At 37.0% G+C, this 19,902-nt stretch overlaps 1 protein-coding gene across 6 annotated transcripts in view; it reads left to right on the plus strand.

The window, feature by feature from the left end:
* ntng1a (netrin g1a) overlaps positions 1-19,902 on the plus strand; it is a 183,985-nt gene that overhangs the window by 7,140 nt on the left and 156,943 nt on the right. For all 6 annotated transcript variants that reach the window (XM_028434940.1, XM_028434938.1, XM_028434943.1 and 3 more), the window contains exon 2: positions 9,151-9,738. In XM_028434940.1, coding sequence (XP_028290741.1) covers positions 9,490-9,738 — 249 coding nt within the window. In that variant the 5' untranslated portion in view covers positions 9,151-9,489. The remainder of the gene's footprint in view (positions 1-9,150; positions 9,739-19,902) is intronic.

Raw genomic sequence — 19,902 nt, forward strand, 5'->3', positions numbered from 1 at the left:
GTAATTACATAAACGTTGCATTGTATTTTTAAAAACATAATTTCCACTCATTGTTTTAAATTTGTAAATTAAGCCTCAGGTAAACTATGTTCAAGACACATCTAGGGGTTTAGAAGAGCCCGCTGTTCCACAAACGAAAAAGCATATGAAGTTATGGAGATGGTACTTATGATATAAAGAGGGGGTACACGTGATTTGACAAAAAAGCAAATGGGGGTACACGGGACAAAAAATATTGGGAACCACTGATCTAAAAGATGGAAATCCTGGTTTTAATCAGAAATAAAATGGGATTAAAGGGACCAAAAATGTTGGAAGAGGTGGTGAAATGAGATTTTAAAAACCACAGAAATTGTTCCAAAGTTACACATTAGAGTGGCCAAAAATGGACTAAAAAGTTCAAAGTGTCAATATTGGAACAATTAGTTGGAACTGGGAAATAATGGGGGTGTGAGAAATCGTGAATGTGGTTAAATTGGCCAAAAATAAGCATGAAATAGTTAAAAAGCTAAAAGTGTCAATTTTGGGTCAAAAGTGGCAGAACTGGGGGGTGGGGTAATGTATTTATTAAGTAGGAGGAATTAGTTTAAACTGGCAAATAATGGGCATGATAAATGGTAAATGTGGTTAAATTGGCAAAAAAAAAAGCATTAAATATGGTAAAAAGAGGTTAAATAATGGGTCAACATACAGTATGTGACGTTAGGTGGAAAAGTGGTTGAGAGGGTTTATAAGTGCTGAAAATGTCATATCTAATGTGGAAAAAATGTGCAGAAAAGACATTAAAATGTGATGGAGGAGTGTGAGAAATGGGAGTAATGTAGCAAAAATGCATTAAAAGGAGCAAATTATAGCAAGAAAAAGTGATGAAAATAGGTTCAAATATGGCAAGTTTGGTGGAGTTGCAGAAAAAGGGTAAAAATGAGCAAAAATTGGCTGAAACTGTTAAAAAAATAGTAATGAAGCCAGTTTTTTCACCTTCTCTTCCTTTTATGGGAGTTGACTCATGTTTCATCGTTGGAGAACTTTGTTCCACAACTCCAGTCATTCCTTCTTAGATGTAGGAACAGTAGAACGTCTCTCTGGGTTCACATCGTGTGTCCTACATCATGTGGGTTCACAGAAAGTTCCACCTTTGACCTCATCATGGACGCTTTGGAGCTCCTTCCTTGTATTTCTGCATCATTTTGGCATTTGACTTTTACTTTCTAAACATGACGAGGATAAAGACAGTTTTCACCTTTGTTCATGAGGAATGAAAAAGAGTCTCTGCTAAATTCAGATTGTCTGTGGAGAAGATGAAATCACAAATATCTTGGTTGACAGTTGTGGCCTTTTTGCTGGTTTAGACGAAGAAGAAGAAATGTAGTGTCAGCAGTATTGTTTCATTGTTGTTTTTTTAGACTTTTTTTATAATATTTGTGTTATTAATAATTAAGTGTGTCCCAACTTGATATTGATATTAGATATTGGTTCAATATCAATAAAAAAAAAGAATAGGGCTCAGTTTTCAATGTTTTAATTGTGTTTTGTGACAAAAAAAAAAAAACACAGTCCACTCCAAACAGAGCGGAACCTTTCTCATTTCACGAGTTCCCAGTATACCCATAATACTGATGCACAACACAAGAAACAGGAGAACCAGAGGTAGTTGTGGCCACTTCTCTGGAATGTTCTGTGTTTTTTTTTTTTATTTTAATACACAAAAACACATTATTTTTTTTGAAAGTTAAAAAAAAAATCCAGAAAAGCATGAATATATCTTAGTTTAATCTAAGTTAGTGACTTGTGAACAATGCAATCATAATATTTTGTATTCATATTACACATTATGTTAGCACTCAGTGATGGAAATAATAAACACCATTTAGTTAAGCTCAGTTATTGTTTTCATTGATTATCATACACCAAAATATTATTAGGCCAATAATTTAGATGAATTAATTGGATGTTTTTTGTTTTAATCTAGTCCCACAACATTTTTTTTTGTTTTTATTGGATTTATGAAGGTTTTTTTTAGTCTTCTAATATATTTCTTTAATTTATTGTAGTACTGGGCAAAAAATTGATTTAATCAGAAAATTGAAGCTACTGTGAAGTTGCTGTTGCACTTTTTCTTAAACCTGGTTTAAAGCTTGAAACTGTTGAATGACAGAGACTCATTTACTTTTTATTTTGGGATTATTCTATGCATTTTAACTCTTGAGGACAATCACAGCAATAAAGTTGTACTTTTGACAACATATCTGAGTCATTTTTAAGTGCATTAAAAAAAAAAAAATCGAATCGAAACTTGAATTTTTCTTCAAAAAATCTGAGATTTATTTTTTTTTCACCCTGCTCTAATTTATTGTATTCATTTGTAGAATATTCTTCTATTGAAGGTTAAAAAAAGTGGTTAAGTTTTTGGTTAATGGTCAGTTTTTCTCATACCTGTTTGAGTATTATCACTTGATCAAACTGTTTCTAACATTCTAATCTAAGAAATAAGTCATAAAAGTACAGTATGTATGATTCAGGCTGATAAACATACTTCATCCATTCATTCATTTTATCATGTACTGCAGCACAGGTCGGCCACTTTTATCACAGCGGGGCCACAAAAATGTGTTTGTTTGATCGGAGGGCCACATGATCAACATTCATGACTCAGCATTTAGAATAATGAGCAATCTGAGCATTAATACAGGAAAGAATAAAGAGTTTTTATACTAATTTTGTGTGCTTTTCTGTCATTCTGTGTATGTTTGTTGCTGTCTTGTTCGTTGTGAGGCATTTTGTGCATTTATTTTGTTCTTTTTGTTGTCATTTTCTGAGTAATTTTGTGTATTGCTATTGTTGTTTTGCTTGTTTGTTAGTACTGTGGGTTTGCAGAGTTATTTTTCATGTTTTTCTTCTGTAATTTTGTATATTTTTCTGAGTAATTTTGTGTATTTCTGTTATTTTGCTTATTTGTGAGTACTGCAGTGTTTTTTGTCTTTTGGTGTACTGTTGTCATTTTCTGTAATTTTTTATATTTTTCTGAGTAATTTTGTGTATTAATGTTCTCTTTTGTTTATTTTTGTTGTCGTTTTGTTTGTTTTTGTAGTATTTTTGTTGTTTTTCTCTTGTCTTATACTTTATTTTCCTGCAATATTGTAATTCTTTGTGTTTTTTTAATGTAGTCTTGCTCTTGTTTTGTCATTTTGTACCTTAATTTTAGGGGCCACATAAAATTAGACCCAGGGCCAAACGTGGCCCCCGGGCCACCATTTGCCTACACCTTATGAAGTCGTTTCACCGTGACGGTGTCGGTATATCTGTGGTCAAAAGCAGAGTTGACGTCGTGCTGTTCATGTTTCTATCGGAATGTCTTAGTTTCATCTCCTGTGATGTCCTCACACTTTGATGATGGATGTTTGGAAGAAGCTGAAAATGATCCTTAGAATGCACACGGTCATTACACCTGCTCCACCTGTTCTCCGCGGCTCCTCGTCCTCCTCCTCTGGGTTCTTAACAGAGGGAGTAATGAGAGGAAGGGGCTGCTGCGTCCAGGACGGAGGAACTAACGACCCAGGCTTTTTTCTGATCTCTATTGCTTGTTATGGAGGCTTGTTCTCTCATTACCTGTGACTCAAACAGCTCCTGAGTGAGCGGTTGCACACACACACACACACACACACACACACAGACACACACGCCTTCCTAACATGCTGATATTATGTCTCTTAATGGGAACAGGGAGCTGTGTGCCTGGATAATTGGCTGCTCCTTCACCTGCTGACATCTCCCTCATTGACATTCTTACATTTTACATTTAAGCAGCTTCATTTCTTCACCTCTCCGTGCTCACTCTGTCCTTTGACACACAACTCTTGCTCACGTGTCTGTTTCACGCTTTCACATCTGGATAAATTCTGCTCCCATTTTTCCCCAAAGAAAAGATGTTTCCTTTGTTCGCATGTGATGGAATCTAACCAGAGGTGAAAGTAATGGATTACAAGTACTCACATTACTGTAATGAAGTTGCTTTTATGGGCACTTGTACTTTTTTAATATATTTACACAATCAGGATCTTTGAGCCGATCACTGATTAGTGAGTTAAAAAAAAAAAAAAAAAGATCACCAATCCAATCATATGAATTCAGGTTGTTTGTGGAAGAGTTGAATAATTTCCATGCAGGACCTGAACATAACATTTGTTGTCAGTGAATATGTGGGTGTGTGTGTGTGTGGGTGTGTGTGTGTGGGTGCGTGGCCCTTTAACTGTGAATGAATGCCCTGATCGCTCAACCAGTGTGTGAAGTGAGGGAGTGTGTGAGACCGGAGCAGATTGATTATAAACTATATGCCCTTTTTAGTGATTGGCAAAATAAACTTTGCAGCCATTGAATTAAACCAGAGTTCCATGTGAAGATAGCTTCAGCCCCCAGAGCGAAGTTAGACTCATGTGTGTATCTTTCAGTCACGGTCTGAAGATTAGGGGTGTTGAAAAAAATTGATTTGGCGATATATCGTAATATTACGTCGCGCGACTTTCGGATCGATTTAAGATGCATTCATTTTTATTTTTTTTTTATGTTTATTTAACCAGGAAAGTCTTTTCCACTGAAGGAGACATTGTAACTGCACAAAGAAGTTCACTGAAACCTGGGCATGTTGAAGAGCTTGTGTTTTTTCAATAAAATCTAAAAAGAAAGTACTAACTTTCTGCATTTATTTGTTGTTCTAGGCATATACCTCAGTTAAGCTGCACTAAAGTCAAAGTTGGTTTAAATAAATAAATACATTTTATGTCATACATAATGTTCTCATGAAGGTGTACACATTGACAGATTAGTTGTTTCTTAAGTCATATAATAAAAAAATTGCAATAATTGCCTTATTCTGTAATATCGGGATATATCGTATCGTATCATGACCTATGCCATTTCATTTAGTCCCTGAACAGCAGCTGTGTAGATTACAAGAGAGTTAGAGATGAAGCTGTGGACGCAGACTCCATCAGCATTAGCATTAGCATTAGCATTAGCAATAGGAGCAAACACATTTCCTGACTGTGGCATCGCAAAACCTGCTGTTGCGTATAGTCCGTATTCACAGGTGCACAGCGGAGGTGGCGCACACACACACACACACACACACACACACACACGTGCACTTCTCAACTTTATTTATATAGCGCAATTTACAACAAAGTCATATCAGTGCGCTTAACAAAATATAAAGTCCATAGTACGAAAAAAGAACCCAACAAGATCCACCATCTGTGTCACCATCACGGACAGAACTCTCCGGTATGAATGCAAAACAAGCGCGCGCACACACACACACACACACACATACAAACACACACAGGCGCTAACAGCAGATGCTCGATGATCGACATTTTCACCGTTCGCTCATAGGTTTTCATCTTTCGGTGTAAATGAGACGATAAAACAATGCAGTGGGAGAATCTACAGAAAGTTTCATCACAACTATGACATCATTGATCATCATTACAGCCGATCATGTTAATTGCATGAAATGCTAAATATCGGCCGATTTGATATAGCTGATCAGATCGGTGTAAAGCCAAGTGTTCAGCACTGTGATCTGATTGTTGTGTATATCTGTATTATATTTGTACAATTGTATTTTTGTATTGTTATTATTATTTGTCTTTTTTATTTTTTTCGACTGTAATGTGTGCATGTGTATTTAATCCTTATTTAATTAACAGCCTTTTATTGAAAAAAAGAGAAAAAGGTGCAGATTTTTCTTTCTTGAGCAGGTCATTTCCCCCTGGGATCAATAAAGTACTTCTGATTCTGATTTTTGATCCTTATATTTCTAAATCGATTATTTTACTTGTACTTAAGTTAGTTTTAAGAAGTTAAGTAATTCATTACATTTCTACACCCAACCATTACTGAGTAATTTATTATTATTTCATGCTCCCTTGAACATAATCTATATTTTCTTTGCCGTGTCGTTTCTGATCAACGCCCTGCCACTTTATTGGGTCGAGGGTGGGTGTTTATATGTACATTTTGACAAACCTTTTATTTTATACAGATGTGCAATATTTAATCTCTTTTTTTTACAGTAGGGTGGTTCACAACATGATGGTATAAGTCAGACATAGGCAACTGGTGACCCGGGGGCCACATTCGGTCTAATTTAATGCGGCCCCCAAAAGTAAATGTACAAAATGACAAAAAAATACAGACAAAACAAGTGCAAGAATACATTAAAAAAACACAAAGAATTCCAACATTGCAGGAAAATACAGTAAAAGACAGAAAAAGACAGAAAATACTCCAAAAACAAATGAAACGACTACAAAAATAAACAAATTGACAACAGTAATATGCAAAAATACAGAAAATGACAAAACACAGGAAAAACACGTAGTATGACTCTGCAAACCCACAGTATAAACAAATGAGCAAAACGACAACAGAAATACATAAAAATGACTTTAAAAAATGCAAAAAGACAGCACAAATACACAATATTACTCCAAAAAACACATTTTACAGGAAAAATACACAAAAGACATAAATGCACAAAATGCCTCACAACGAGCAAGACAACAACAAACATACACAGAATGAGAGAAAAACACACAAAATGACTGCATTAATGCTCAGATCGCTAATTATTTGAAATGCTGAGTCATGAATGTTGATCATGTGGCCCTCTGATCAAACAAACACATTTTTGTGGCCCCCGCTCTGATAAAGGTTGCCAATGTTGCCAGATCGCATTTTTCCTTCTTCCTGTTGACATTTTGAACATCTGTACCAAACATCAGTAAAGGGTGGCACACGTTTTCTACTTTTTTTTATTGCTCAACTAAATAATGCACAACTTTCACAGATATCAGAAATTAGAACAATATAAAGCTAAGTATGGTCATTAATAGACTGTATTCATACTTATTGAGTAAGATCATTAGTTCAAACATTATTCCTGAAAATAGAAAAAACATCAACATTGTGAGAAAGTGTGCCATGCACCCCTAAATGTGCAGCGATCTGGCAAAATTTGGTGAAAATTAATTTTGAGAACAACTATTTTACAGTTTCTACATGAGATGTTTACTGTATGCAAGGGAACTGTACCAAGATTTATTACCAAAAATAAACATGGGGGGTGAAAATATCTAGTAACTTTTACTTTGAGTACTATCTAATTTATCTACTTTTTACTTGTACTTGAGTATTTTATGTACGACACACTTGTACTGAAGTAACAGTACTTCTACTTGAGTAGTATATAATATGAGTACTGTTTACACCTCTGAATCTAACCCATGTATTTCCTATAAAGACCAGGGTTGTCTCACTATAGGAAAAACTGTATTTTTCCAGCTAATTTAATGTCTTTCCTAATAATATTCCCGCGGTATTGCTTATCACTCTGCTGCTCCTGACCTTGGCTGCTTCGTGAATTTAACATTTTCCGTCAAGGCAATAAATATTTTTGCTCTGTATTTCCATAAAGTTTGCTTTTCCACATGTCTGCGCTGCAGCTTTGAGCCGTCTTCATTTGTGTTCTAATGAAAGTTTAAACATGACTATTGCACATGAAGGCCAAAGAAGGTAATACATAATAAATCTGTGCTATACAGTATATTGTGATTTAATTCTCACTATGCTCATTTACATGAACACATTTGGATTATGGGTATTTTTAAAATTTCTGACAATTTGTTGTCTTTGTGTAGATTTGCAATCAAAGAAAGGCACCAAACTTGCCATATTTTAACCTATTTTCATCACTTTTTTTGCTCCTTTTAATGGTTTTTTGCTACATTACTGCACATTTTTCTATTTCAAGACATGTTCAGCACTTATAAACCCTTTCCACCACTTTTCCACCTAATGTCACATATGGTAACCCATTAGTGTCACTTTTAACCTCTGCCTATTTTTGCCAATTTAACTACATTCACGATTTGTCATGCCCATTATTTGCCAGTTTAAAGTCATTGTTACTACTTTTTCACTTAATTGTGAACAAAAGAAACCTTAGCATATTATTTAAAAAATTAAATTAAATAAACTGCCGGAATTACCAACTGGTGTTATTGTTATATCAGGGGTTTGCCAGTTTAAACAATTGTTCAGACTTTTTTCTGCCATTTTTAAGCCAATATTGACACTTTTAACCCTTTTTACCACTTTTTCTGTATATTTTTGTCCACTCTAATTTGCAACTTTTAACCAGATTCTATGGTTTTTAAAATCCCATTTCACCACCATGTTTATTTCCTTTATTAATTACTCCGTTTGCTGCTTTTCTTTAAATATAACATTTATTTTTGTTATTCTAGTTAACAGTTTATCCTGGATTTAAACACGAAGTAGCATTGAAATACAATTTGAGCACATTTTTGCTTATTTTTACCCTTTTTCTGCAAGTACACTTTTTCGTGCCATATTTTTGCTCCTTTTAATGCATTTCTGACACTTCTACATCACATTTCAATGCCCTTTTTGCTCATTTTTCCACTTTCAAGACATTTTTCAGCACTTATAAACCCTTTCCACCACTTTTCAGCTATTATTGTAACTTTTAACCTCTTCTCACCGTATTTCATGCTCATTTCTAATTTAATCACATTCATCATTTTTCATGCCCATTTTTTTTGCCAGTTTAAACAAAATGTTCAATTTTTAAGCCAATTTTGACACTTTGAACTCTTTTTATCACTGTTTTTGGCCACTCATTTGCAACTTTTAACCAATTTTGGGGTTTTTTTAAATCCCATTTTACCAACTTTTCCACCATTTTTTATCACTTTTAACACATTTTATTGGATTTCCATCTTTAAGATGACTATAATAATAATAAACTTCCTGTATAACAGTGGATATTATTCAGAGGAATAACTAAATGTGGTTATCACAGATTCATAGAACAATGGACCATCATTTTGCTGACTTTATAGATGGACCCCAAAAATCTCTCCCCTTTATCCCCCCTTATAGATGACCCTGTCTCCACATGACTGTTCTTCAATGTTCATGTCTGTGTTCAACCACCTTCAGCTACAGTGGGGGTCCCCGCTCTCTGGAACCTTTATTTTGATAAATAAAGGTTGAGAACCACGAGATTAAACAAGAACACCAACATCCTACATCGTTCCAACCCTTTTCTCTGTTTTTCTGTTTCAGTGGGAGATCATCACACAGGACGAGGACCATGATTGACAGCCAGGGATTCTGAGGAGAATTTTCACTCATCGTCCTTTCAGCGTGACAGAGGGTTATCTCCTTCATACCTCACTCCTCTTCTTCCCCCTTTCTACTGCCCAACTCTTCTCCCCTTATCGTCTCCATGGACCAGTAACCCTCCCTGTCCACCATCGACTGAAATCTAAAATAAATCAGATCACGGCGAACCGTGGGCCTCAGCTGACAGGTGTTGGCATGTCTCCTCTCTCCAGCTGAGAGAACCCAGTGGAACCAGACGTGTAATCCTCCTCCTCAGAGGGCGCCGACAGACATCCAGTCATGAGACCTAACTTTGCCCTGACGCTGCAGGCGTTGTGGACCGCTGTTTGCCAGGCGGCCATGCAGCACTACCCAGCGGCGTGGGGTCATTACGACGTGTGCAAGTCCCAGATTTACTCCGACGAAGGCCTGACCTGGGACTTCATGGCCTGCCAGCCGGAGGCAGCGGACATGACCCAGTTCCTGAAGGTCACCCTGGATCCGCCTAACATCACCTGTGGAGACCCACCGGAAACCTACTGTGCCCTGGTGAGTACAGCCAATCAGAAGCCTTCCTCACTCAGATGTAATGCTCATATTTGTGGAGTCGATGCTTGTGGTCGTTGACGTTATTGATTGTTGCTTTAGCTGCTGTTGCTAAGTGTCACATGAACATTACCCATGAAAACACACTGTCTCTCCCCTTAAGGTCCACCCAGATTTAGGAAAAACGCCTGGTCCAAGACATTCCCAAATTGGAACGATAACTGTTTGAACCCTTTGGTGCATTCTGCACTTTTGTTTTGTCTCTATTGAAAGATATCTACAATAATTTTGAACACTTGTTAGGGGTGCACAATTAATAAAATTTTAATCGTGATCACAATTTTGGTTGCCACAATTATATTAACCTGATCGTCTGCAATATTTACATTTGTATTTTTTCAGTTAGTTTTTGTTATATTTTAAATGCTTGGGTTAATATTTTCTTTATTATTTTTTTTATTATTATTCAATTTGAAAGCTTCATTTTGCACTATAAACTGTACACACATTGTTTAAAAGTAGTGCAAGAAAAACACAGATTTTTCCCCTAATATGATAAACAATTTTGATGATCATTTTTGGCCATAATCGTGCAGCCGTAGTATCAGTACAAGTGAGTAATTGTTGTATGAACATGAGTACAAATATTTCCATCCTCGCCTGACTTATTTTATCATAAACAGTTCAAATTGAGTTATGTGTATTGGCTTGAAAACAAGGTGAGAGCAGAGTATCAGGTGCTACCTACATACAAAACAAATTTCACCAAAAAATATCAATTTTTGAGGATTCTACAGCTGTTTTTAGCTGGAAATGTCCAGGAGTCTTTGGATTTAATGACACGTTTTTCCACTGTTTTACTTGTGCTGGATCAGCAGGTGCTGGTTGCTGTTGTTTATAGCGATGTAAATCACATGTTTCATTCCAATACAATATTGATTATCAGAAAAACGATTCAATATTTTGCCGATTTGATTTCGAGGCATTGGATTGATATCAGACAATATTTTGAACCCATTTAGCACTATCTGTTTTTTTTTTCACATCAAAGAATAAAAACACAATATTGACAGATTTTGAGAATTTTATTGGAAAACATTCTTTGAAAAACAACCTTTTGACTTGATGGTAAAGGTTTGGAATGCTAGTTTCACTGAAGTGGCTGTTTGCACTCAGGGAATGGAGTATATTGACTCCAAAGTACGGAGAAGATTTTTGAAAACTGTAATTTTCCACGACACTGAAAGGCCTCATGTCATTACACGTGAGTTTTCTCCTTAGCTCTGTTTGAATTGTTGTTTAGCTTTAGAGGGAAAAAGTTAGCTTGCTGTGGTGTCTTCTGCAATGCTAACGTTAGCGTGGGGATCAATACCGTTTCAGCTAAAATAGTCGTGTTTCCCGTATATTTTATCTGGCCACAGATTATCTGCAAAGAGCATTTGCTCATTCTTCTTATCCTTCTTTTCTCTGGAAGCCAAAATGCTTCCATACTGCTGACTTATTCTTCTTTATCTCTCTCTCGGCTGCAGGCCGTTAGCTTCATGCTAGCAGGGTTGTTGTGGATGGAAACGGTCATAACCTAGTTTTAGGGGGATATAAAAAAAACAAACCCTGAAGGCAAAATGGCTATGAATTTGACTAAATCATTGATCAAACAATCAATCAATCTAGATCGATTAATCTTTACACCCCTAGTGGTTTAATAGTAAGGGTGTAAAAAATGTATTGCAATATTTCACCGCATGATTATCGCATTAATCCCAAAAAAAAAAAAAGTAAAAAACAAAAATATTTAATGTTCCTAACATAGGCATAGCACGTAAACTCCCGGTCACTAGGTGTCAGTGAACGCACCATCAGACCTTGTTAAACTACCTCACTACTCAATGATTTTTAGCTAAAAGTTGCACTTTTCAGGTTCTGGTTAGTTTTTTATTTAGATAATTGAAGAACTAAACAAAATCACAATCTGTTGTAGAAGCAAAAAAATGTATCGTCACACTGTCAAAAATGTATACTTGTAAAGGTGAAATTTATAATTATTGATATTGCGACGATATATTGTTTAGTATCAGGCAATATTGTATCGTGACAAGCAAATATTTAATCATATCATATCATCAGATCATGGAAATGTACCCGACTATTTAATAGTAACAACACATAAAACTCTGTTTCCAACATGTTTATTATCAGTTCTAATGTTTATCTGCAGATGGTTGTCACAAAAAGATGTTTGGAACTTAAGTTCACTCTGTTTTAATGAAAAAGATGGAAAAAAAAAGCTGAATATAAAAGCTTGCAGCAAAGCAAATAATTGAAACAGACAAAATACCCTAAACGTAGGAACAATATTAGACACATTATTTATTATTTTTAACATAGTTTTTTTTTTATGATTTTTTTATATTATATAACACAAGGACTTAAATAGATTTCATACACTTTAACATGGAGTTGTTCCTCTCATAACTGGAACAGCTTGTACTCTTCTCTGAAGGCTTTTATAAGATGTGAGAATTAACGCGCATCCATTTTTATTATGTAGATTGATTTCTGACCAATAAATCGATAATCGCAGTATTGTCATATCGTGAGATAATCGTTACCGTGAGCTTTGTATCGCGTATCGTATCGTATCGTGAGGTACCCAGAGGTTCCCACCCCTAATATTGTTGGGGAAAATAGTTAGTCTCTGGGACGGAAATGTTTCTGGCACGTGACGACATGTACGTGCAAGAATGTCTTGGAAATTGGCTGTATGTGTGTGCGTGTCCAGATATGAAGTAAACATTCCCAGGAAATGTTTGTTCAACTAAATGATGTGGATTGCTAAAGGTTATGGGAAAACGATTGTGTAACTGAAATGATGACCTAAGAAGGTCTAGGGAAACACACACACACACACACACACACACAAGGGTCTGATTGGAGTCATATTTTGGGAAACCAATGATCATTGTACAGTGCACTGTGTCTGTATTCTGAATTGTCAAAGTGTTGTATTAAAGAAAGCTTTCCCGTTGCCATGGAGAACCAACAATATCTTCAAATTATTTGAAGATATCCACAATTTCATTTTGATTAAAAGTTTTCTTTTTGACTTGGAAAAATTGAATTACAAATATCTACAGTGTTAATTCCGGATAGTCCAACTTAGTTTTTAAAGGGCCCATTTTGAGCTAAATTGACTCTTCTGTGCATTAAACATGATAAAGTGTTATTTGGGCATCATACACATGCCCAAAGTGTTTTTTTCATTGATTAGTTCGAGGGTGATTTGCTCCTTTCTTACACGTTCCCACTTTGATGACGGATGTGAGCTCGGCTACGTAGTGGGTGGGAGGAGGGCGGGCCGTCTTCTGGCCCTACGTCACCGTGCCGTGAGGAGGAAGTCAGTGTACTGCCTATAGACACGCCTACTCATGAATATGCATAAGTAGGCCGCAAATCAGCCTGTTTGTGTAGAGTTTATCACAAAGTGACTTTTCAGAGGCTAAAACTCTGGAAAACAGGTGAGTTTGGGAAAATAAACCTCGAATACTATGTTTTTGGGGTTCTTAGAACAAATGAAGATGGGGGAAAAATCGCATAATATTGGACCTTTAAATGTTAAAATGGCTTGCTATAGCTGTATGGGGTTGAGGTCCTTGCTCTGTGGAAAAAACCTTCTCAAACTGTGCCAACGAAGCTAGAAGCATCACATTGTCCAAAATGTCTGTGTGCTGAAGAATAAAGAGTATGATTTTCCATAGCTCCGCCTCCTCAGATGTAGCTTTAGTTCTGACATGACAGGATTTTGCAAAAGGCTCCTTTTCTACTCCAACAGTGCCTAAATGCAGTCATTAGTTCTAGTGAGATTATTAAGCTCTTCTTCTGAAAATCACAGATTCCTGATGGAGCCGAAACAAAATGATACATACTGGGTCAAGTATTTAATTAGCAAACCGCCCTCCATCTCACATCAACTCCCTCTTTTTTTTTGGCTTTGAAACTCACAGCTGGTCGTCTCAGATTAACACGAAACCATGAATTTATTTGGAGCCTCTGCGTGTTTCCAACTTATCAAGGATTCTCTCAGAGAGAACGACGCACTCTAAGATGTCTTCAGACAAGCAGGGACAGGAGTCAGTGGTGGGTCGACATCAGTGTGAAGTCAGCTGACTGAGAGGTGAGACAGGGACGAAGATGAAGATGAGGAATGTGTGTGAGGACAAGGGAAGAGTGTAGAAGCCAAACCTGCAGCGTGGCGAGGGACAGCAGCTCTGAAAAGTGAATAATTCAACATGTTTTGTAGCTTAATGTGTTTTATTCATGGGACACATTATTCAGCCCCACATCTCTCAGGCACTTGTGAAATATGCTGACTGCAGCGTCACACGAACTCTCCAAGGTTGATGGTTGTGGGTGAAATGAGTCGCACGCTGCTACGCTAAGGTCGCTGCTACGTCAAGGACGCTGCTACGCCAAGGTCACTGCTACGCTAACATTGTTGCTACGCTAAGAAGGTCGCTGCTACTCTAAGGTTGCTGCTACGCTAAGAAGGTCGCTGCTACTCTAAGGTTGCTGCTATGCTAAGAAGGTCACTGCTATGCTAAGGTCGCTTCTACGCTAACATTGCTGCAATGCTAAGGTCGCTGCTATGGGTTGCTGTTACTCTAAGGTCGCTGCTACGCTTGGGTTGCTGTTACGCTAAGGTCGCTGCTACGCTAACATCGCTGCTACACTAATGTCGCTGCTATGCTAACATTGCTGCTACGCTAACATTGCTGTTACGATAAGGTCGCTGCTACGCTAAGGTTGCTGTTACGCTAAGGTCGCTGTTATGCTAAGGTCGCTGCTACGCTAACATCGCTGCTACACTAATGTCGCTGCTATGCTAACATTGATGCTACGCTAACATTGATGTTACGCTAAGGTTGCTGCTACGCTAACATTGCTGTTACGATAAGGTCGCTGCTACGCTAAGGTCGCTGTTATGCTAAGGTCGCTGCTACACTATTATATGTAAGGAAAACTGCAAGTCCCTGTATGTATCATTACATTTGATATATCTACAACTGGATTATGTGGTCATTTGCATAATATTTCATGTTATCCGAATTATCCATGTGCCGAATTGGACCGGATGAGACCCCCGGACCTTGAGTTTGACAAATATGCCCTAGAAAATCTTGACAAACTTTTGAACTTTTTAACCCTTATTTACCTATTTTTTTGTCCCCCATTTTTTCCTCTTTTCAGCATTTGGACACTTTTTTTCCCAGAGTTGAGCTCCTTTTGCCGATAAAAAAACTTTCCCCCCCTATTTTTTGTCCATTTTTGCAAGTTCTTTTTAAAACGTTTATCAAATTTTTGTCCTTTCTTTAACCATTTTTTGACACTTTTCATCCAATTAAGTGACCTTTTGCCCATTAAATACTGTTTCTTTCTTCTATACATTTCGCCTCTTTCTGTTCCACATTTTTGCCCTTTTTCACTATTGTTTGTCAACAGTGTGCTAATTTAAACTACTCTTTTGCCATTACATACCATCTGTTTCCTCCTTATTTATTCATTTTTTACCACTCTTGACTGATTTTGGCCCATTTTAGTCACTTTTCACTCTTTTCTTGCCAGATTTTTGCCACTTTTGGACCATTCCATGCCACCTGTTACTCTTTTTGTTTCACTTTACTTACACTTTACTCATTGGCGGTCACAGACTTTATCACCACCGGCTTCCGATGCTGAGTCGGCCCCCCCTGACAACGGCCCACTTTGGTCGACGGCCTACCGGGATGATGCCCAGTGTGCCAGATGGCCAGTCCACCCCTGTTCCTAGCCCCTCTGGTGCCATTTATTCCTTTTTAATGGTCTGAATCTTTTCCTAATGGCTGCCATCCGTGTGTGCTGCTGTTCCATCAATGAGCGCTCGCTATAAACCAACTTTATAATTATTGCTGGCAGATTTTTAATGGTCTGTAGATCACTGATTAAATTAGCAGAGATTAGCGGCCTCACTGCTGCTACTGTACTAATCACACATCTCACACTAATCAACAAATATGACCTCCGCTGCTCACCGTAGAGTCCCATTCTTTTCACATTGATTCATGTTCACCCTCAGCTCCATATCAGCATCAGAGCATTATTATTTTGTGTGTAATTTTGTCATTATTAGTGTTGTTTTCTTTTATTTGGTGGATATTTGTTATTGATTTGTGTGTTTTGAAACCATTTTCTGTATTTTTGTTGTTATTTTGTGAATTTTTTGTTGTTTTGCATATTTACATAATTATATATAAGTATGTGTTATTGTTTCATGTGTTTTTGGAGTCATTGTGTATGTGTTTTTTATATTGTGTGTTCATGTGGTCATTTTAGGTTGTTTTCTGTCTTTTGCTGAATATTTGTTGTTTATTTGTGTGTTTTGGAGGCACGTTGTTATTTTGTGGTTTTTTTGTCGCTATGAGTGTTTTTGATATTATTTTGTGTGTTCATGTGGTAATATTGTGTATTTTCCTGTCATTCTCTTATTTTTCTGTCATTTTGTGTAATTTTGTTGGCATTTGGTGTGTTTTTGGAGTCGTTGTGTATGTGTTTTTATTGTTTTGTGTGTTCATGTGGTGATTTTGTGCTGTGTTCTGTCATTTGCTGAATATTTGTTGTTGTTTTGTGCATTTTTGGTGCAGTTTTCTTTATTTTTTGTTGTGTTGTGCATTTTTTTTGGCATTTTGTATAATTCTGTTGGGATTTTGTTTGACATTGGAATCATTTTGTATATCTGTTGATTTTTGTGTTTTGTTTTAGTCATTATGTGTGTTTTTGGAGTCTTCATGTGGTCATGTATATTTCTGTCATTTTCTGGATTTTTGTTGTTGTGGATTTTGGAGACAATTATTTATTGTTGTTTTGTGTTTATTCCTGTCATCTTGTGTAATTTTGTTGGCATTTGTTGTGTTTTTTTTGCATCATCATGTGTTTTTTTGATATTATTTCATGTCATTTTTTGTATTTTTTTGGTCATTATAGGACATTTTGTTATTTTTATGTGTATTTGGAGCTATTATTTTTATTTGTGTTGTCGTGCATTTTTTCTGTCATATTGTATAATTCTGTTGGTGTTTTGAGTGTTTTTTTAGTCAAATGTGTTTTCCTTATAATTTTGTGTGTTCATGTGGTCATTTTGTGTTGTTTTCTGTAATTTGCTGCTGTTGTACTGACACTTCTCTTTCAAACCCACAAATATGACCTCGCCATAGAGTCCAATTCTTTTCAAATTGATTGATGTTTACCCTCAGCTCCATATCAGCTCTATATCAGCGATCTCTGATACTTCACCCATGCACTCCGCCTGCCAATAACACGCTGCCATGCCAATAGTGTTTATATTACCAGTCCGATCGCTCCATATTCACAACAATTATCATTACGCCGCATTATCGGGGAATTTCATCCCTGTTGTCATTGATTTTGTGTGTGTAGAAGGCCAGGGTTTTAATGGCTGCTTCCTGAAGCTCTGAGTGTGTAACAGACACCAGTGTGCGCGCACACACACACACACATACACCGATGCAGAAGTTGGTGGGCGTGGCCTGGTGCTAATGTAAGCACGGTGATCTCAGGTTGCGGCCTTCATCCCAGGGTCACAGACGAAGGTAGACAGTGACACACACACACACACGCACACACACACACACACACACACACACACACACACATACACACACAGTGATATTAGCCTTCTGGCCCAGTGACCTTTTCAGTAGCAATAAGCTGGCATTCAGTGAACGGTGGCACAGGAAATCTAACATCATTGGTTTGTTTGTCCCCTCCAGTTAAAGACAACGTGGCTTTGGAAACACACACAGCTCCGTCGAATCAGCGAGTGCAGCACTGCGGGCATCGGCTCTAAAATAATGTAGATACAAGACAGATTTACACATAACAACAGCAACAATAATAATGATACAACGTGCGCACCATATATTGTCTATATTTATGTTGTGTATTTTTCATTATGAGTGTTTTTGTTATTATTCTGTGTGTTCATGTGGTTTTTTTGTGTTCTTTTCTGTCATTTGCTGATTTCTTTTGTTGATTTGTAAGTTTTTGGAGGCATTTTCTGTATTTTTGTTGTTGTGTTATTTTTGTACAATTCTGTTGGTATTTTGTGTGTCTTTGGAATCATTGTGTATATATGTGTGTTTTTTGAGTAATTGTGTCTTTTTTTGTTATTATTTTGAGTATTGTTTTTGGTCATTTTGTGTAATTTTGTTGGTATTTGGTGTGTTTTTTTGAGTCATTGAGTGTTTTTGTTATTGTTTTTGTGTATTGACGTGAACATTTTGTGTAATTTTCCGTCATTATGGGAAATTTTGTTATAATTCTATGTGTTTTTCGAGTCATTGTTTGTTTTTGTTTTTATGTTGTGTTATCGTGGTCATATTGTGTATTTTTCTGTCTTTCTCTGAATTTTTGTTGTTGATTTATGTGTTTTTAAGCCATTTTCTGTATTTATATTGTAGTGTTGTGTATTTTTCTGTCATTTTGTATGTTCAACGTTTCATTTTATGGCACATTGTTGCCATTTTGTGTGTTTTATTAGTCATTTTGTGCCTTTTCGGAATTATTTGTGTGTTCTTGTGGTTACTTTGTGTTGTGTTATGCACATTTTGTGGCCATCTGCTGTTGTTTTCTGTGCTTTCTGTCATTTTGTTGGCATTTGGTGTGTCTTTGTGTGTTTTTAGAGGGTTTTTTGTGTATTATGTTTAGCTTCATATTCCTTCCAACTTCTGTAATGACATTTTTTGGGTGGTTTATTTTGGAGGCCACACAGAGGGCCGCCTGTGGCCCCCGCACCACCAGTTGCCCACGTGTGATGTAATCCTTACTGTACAGTGAGTTACTCAGCAGTGCACTGTGCCGTGGAGTTGAAAAGGATGTCCTCGTTCAGCTGAGCAATGAAGCCTGTCATCACATTTTCTCCTTGGCTGTTTGTCAAATCCTCCCTGTCTATTATAGACAGTTTATTTATCAGTCACAACTCAACAAAAACACACACAGTAACAGATATTAACAGCTTTGTCTACTGAGACATTTTTGGCAATCATAACTCTTTTTAAGCGTTGCTGAGGCTTTTTTTTGATTGCATCTTATTTTTTTCATCTGCTGAGGCCTCTGTTCTCCTATAGATTTACACCGTGGTCCATAATTCTTAGAACCAAGTGTGAGACAGACATGCGCTCACCTCACCCACAGCCCACATACTGCGCTGCCTCTTCACAAGCTCCACGATGACATTTCCTTTAAAAAGTGAGTTTCGCTGTCAGCCGCAATGTGTTTCATTTCACACCCAATGCAGGGTTTAGGACGAGGAGGAGGAAGAGCAGTGAGAGGAGACAGCTGTGTTTCCACAACATGTTCAGAGTGAGGAGTGTTCATCAGTGTCATCCTCCCTTAGATAGACGTTAAAATAGTGGAGATTTACACTGGTTTTTCTGGAAGTTGTTGCAGTGATACGACTGTGATGTTGGCTTTATTTTACTGAAACTTATAGAGCTCATAATAATAGTTTATAAACCCAACTCTTTAAATATTCAACCGTTCGATTACTCACTTTTTTATATTTTAGCCAAACTGAACAAAAGGAAAGATTTATTTGGTTTTAAACCTAAAGCGTAGTGAATACAGACAAAGGATAAACTCAACCCTCTGTTTTCTGACTTTTTAATTTTTCACTTATTAAACAGGCTTTTGTTCTATCAGCCAAGATGGGATCATAGCTAACAATAGCTGCGTTATCGTGACCCTTGAAACATGTGCAAAATCTGATTATCTGAATTAGGGCTATCCCGATTCGATATCGATATCGGATATTAGAGATGCACCGAATATTCGGTGGCCAAATATATTCGGCCAAATATTGCAAACAGCCACATTCGGCCTTCGGTTTTGTGAGTTAAAAGCAAGGCCAAATAGTAGCGTGACGCAATGACGCAATCAAACAATGTGCAGTGATTTTGAGTCGGAAAGGTGGGTGTGTTGCTGCGAGAGCAGCAGCAGCAGATTCTCCTTTCCGCACGCAAACACAACCAGAGTCTTTCTTTTCCGTTTACTGCTCTCTGTCGTCCGTCACCGCGTAAAAGTTGGAAGCGTCCAATTCCACAACCGAGTCAGTTGTTA

The sequence above is a fragment of the Gouania willdenowi genome, chromosome 20, assembly GCF_900634775.1.
Source record: "Gouania willdenowi chromosome 20, fGouWil2.1, whole genome shotgun sequence".
Taxonomy (NCBI): domain Eukaryota; kingdom Metazoa; phylum Chordata; class Actinopteri; order Blenniiformes; family Gobiesocidae; genus Gouania; species Gouania willdenowi.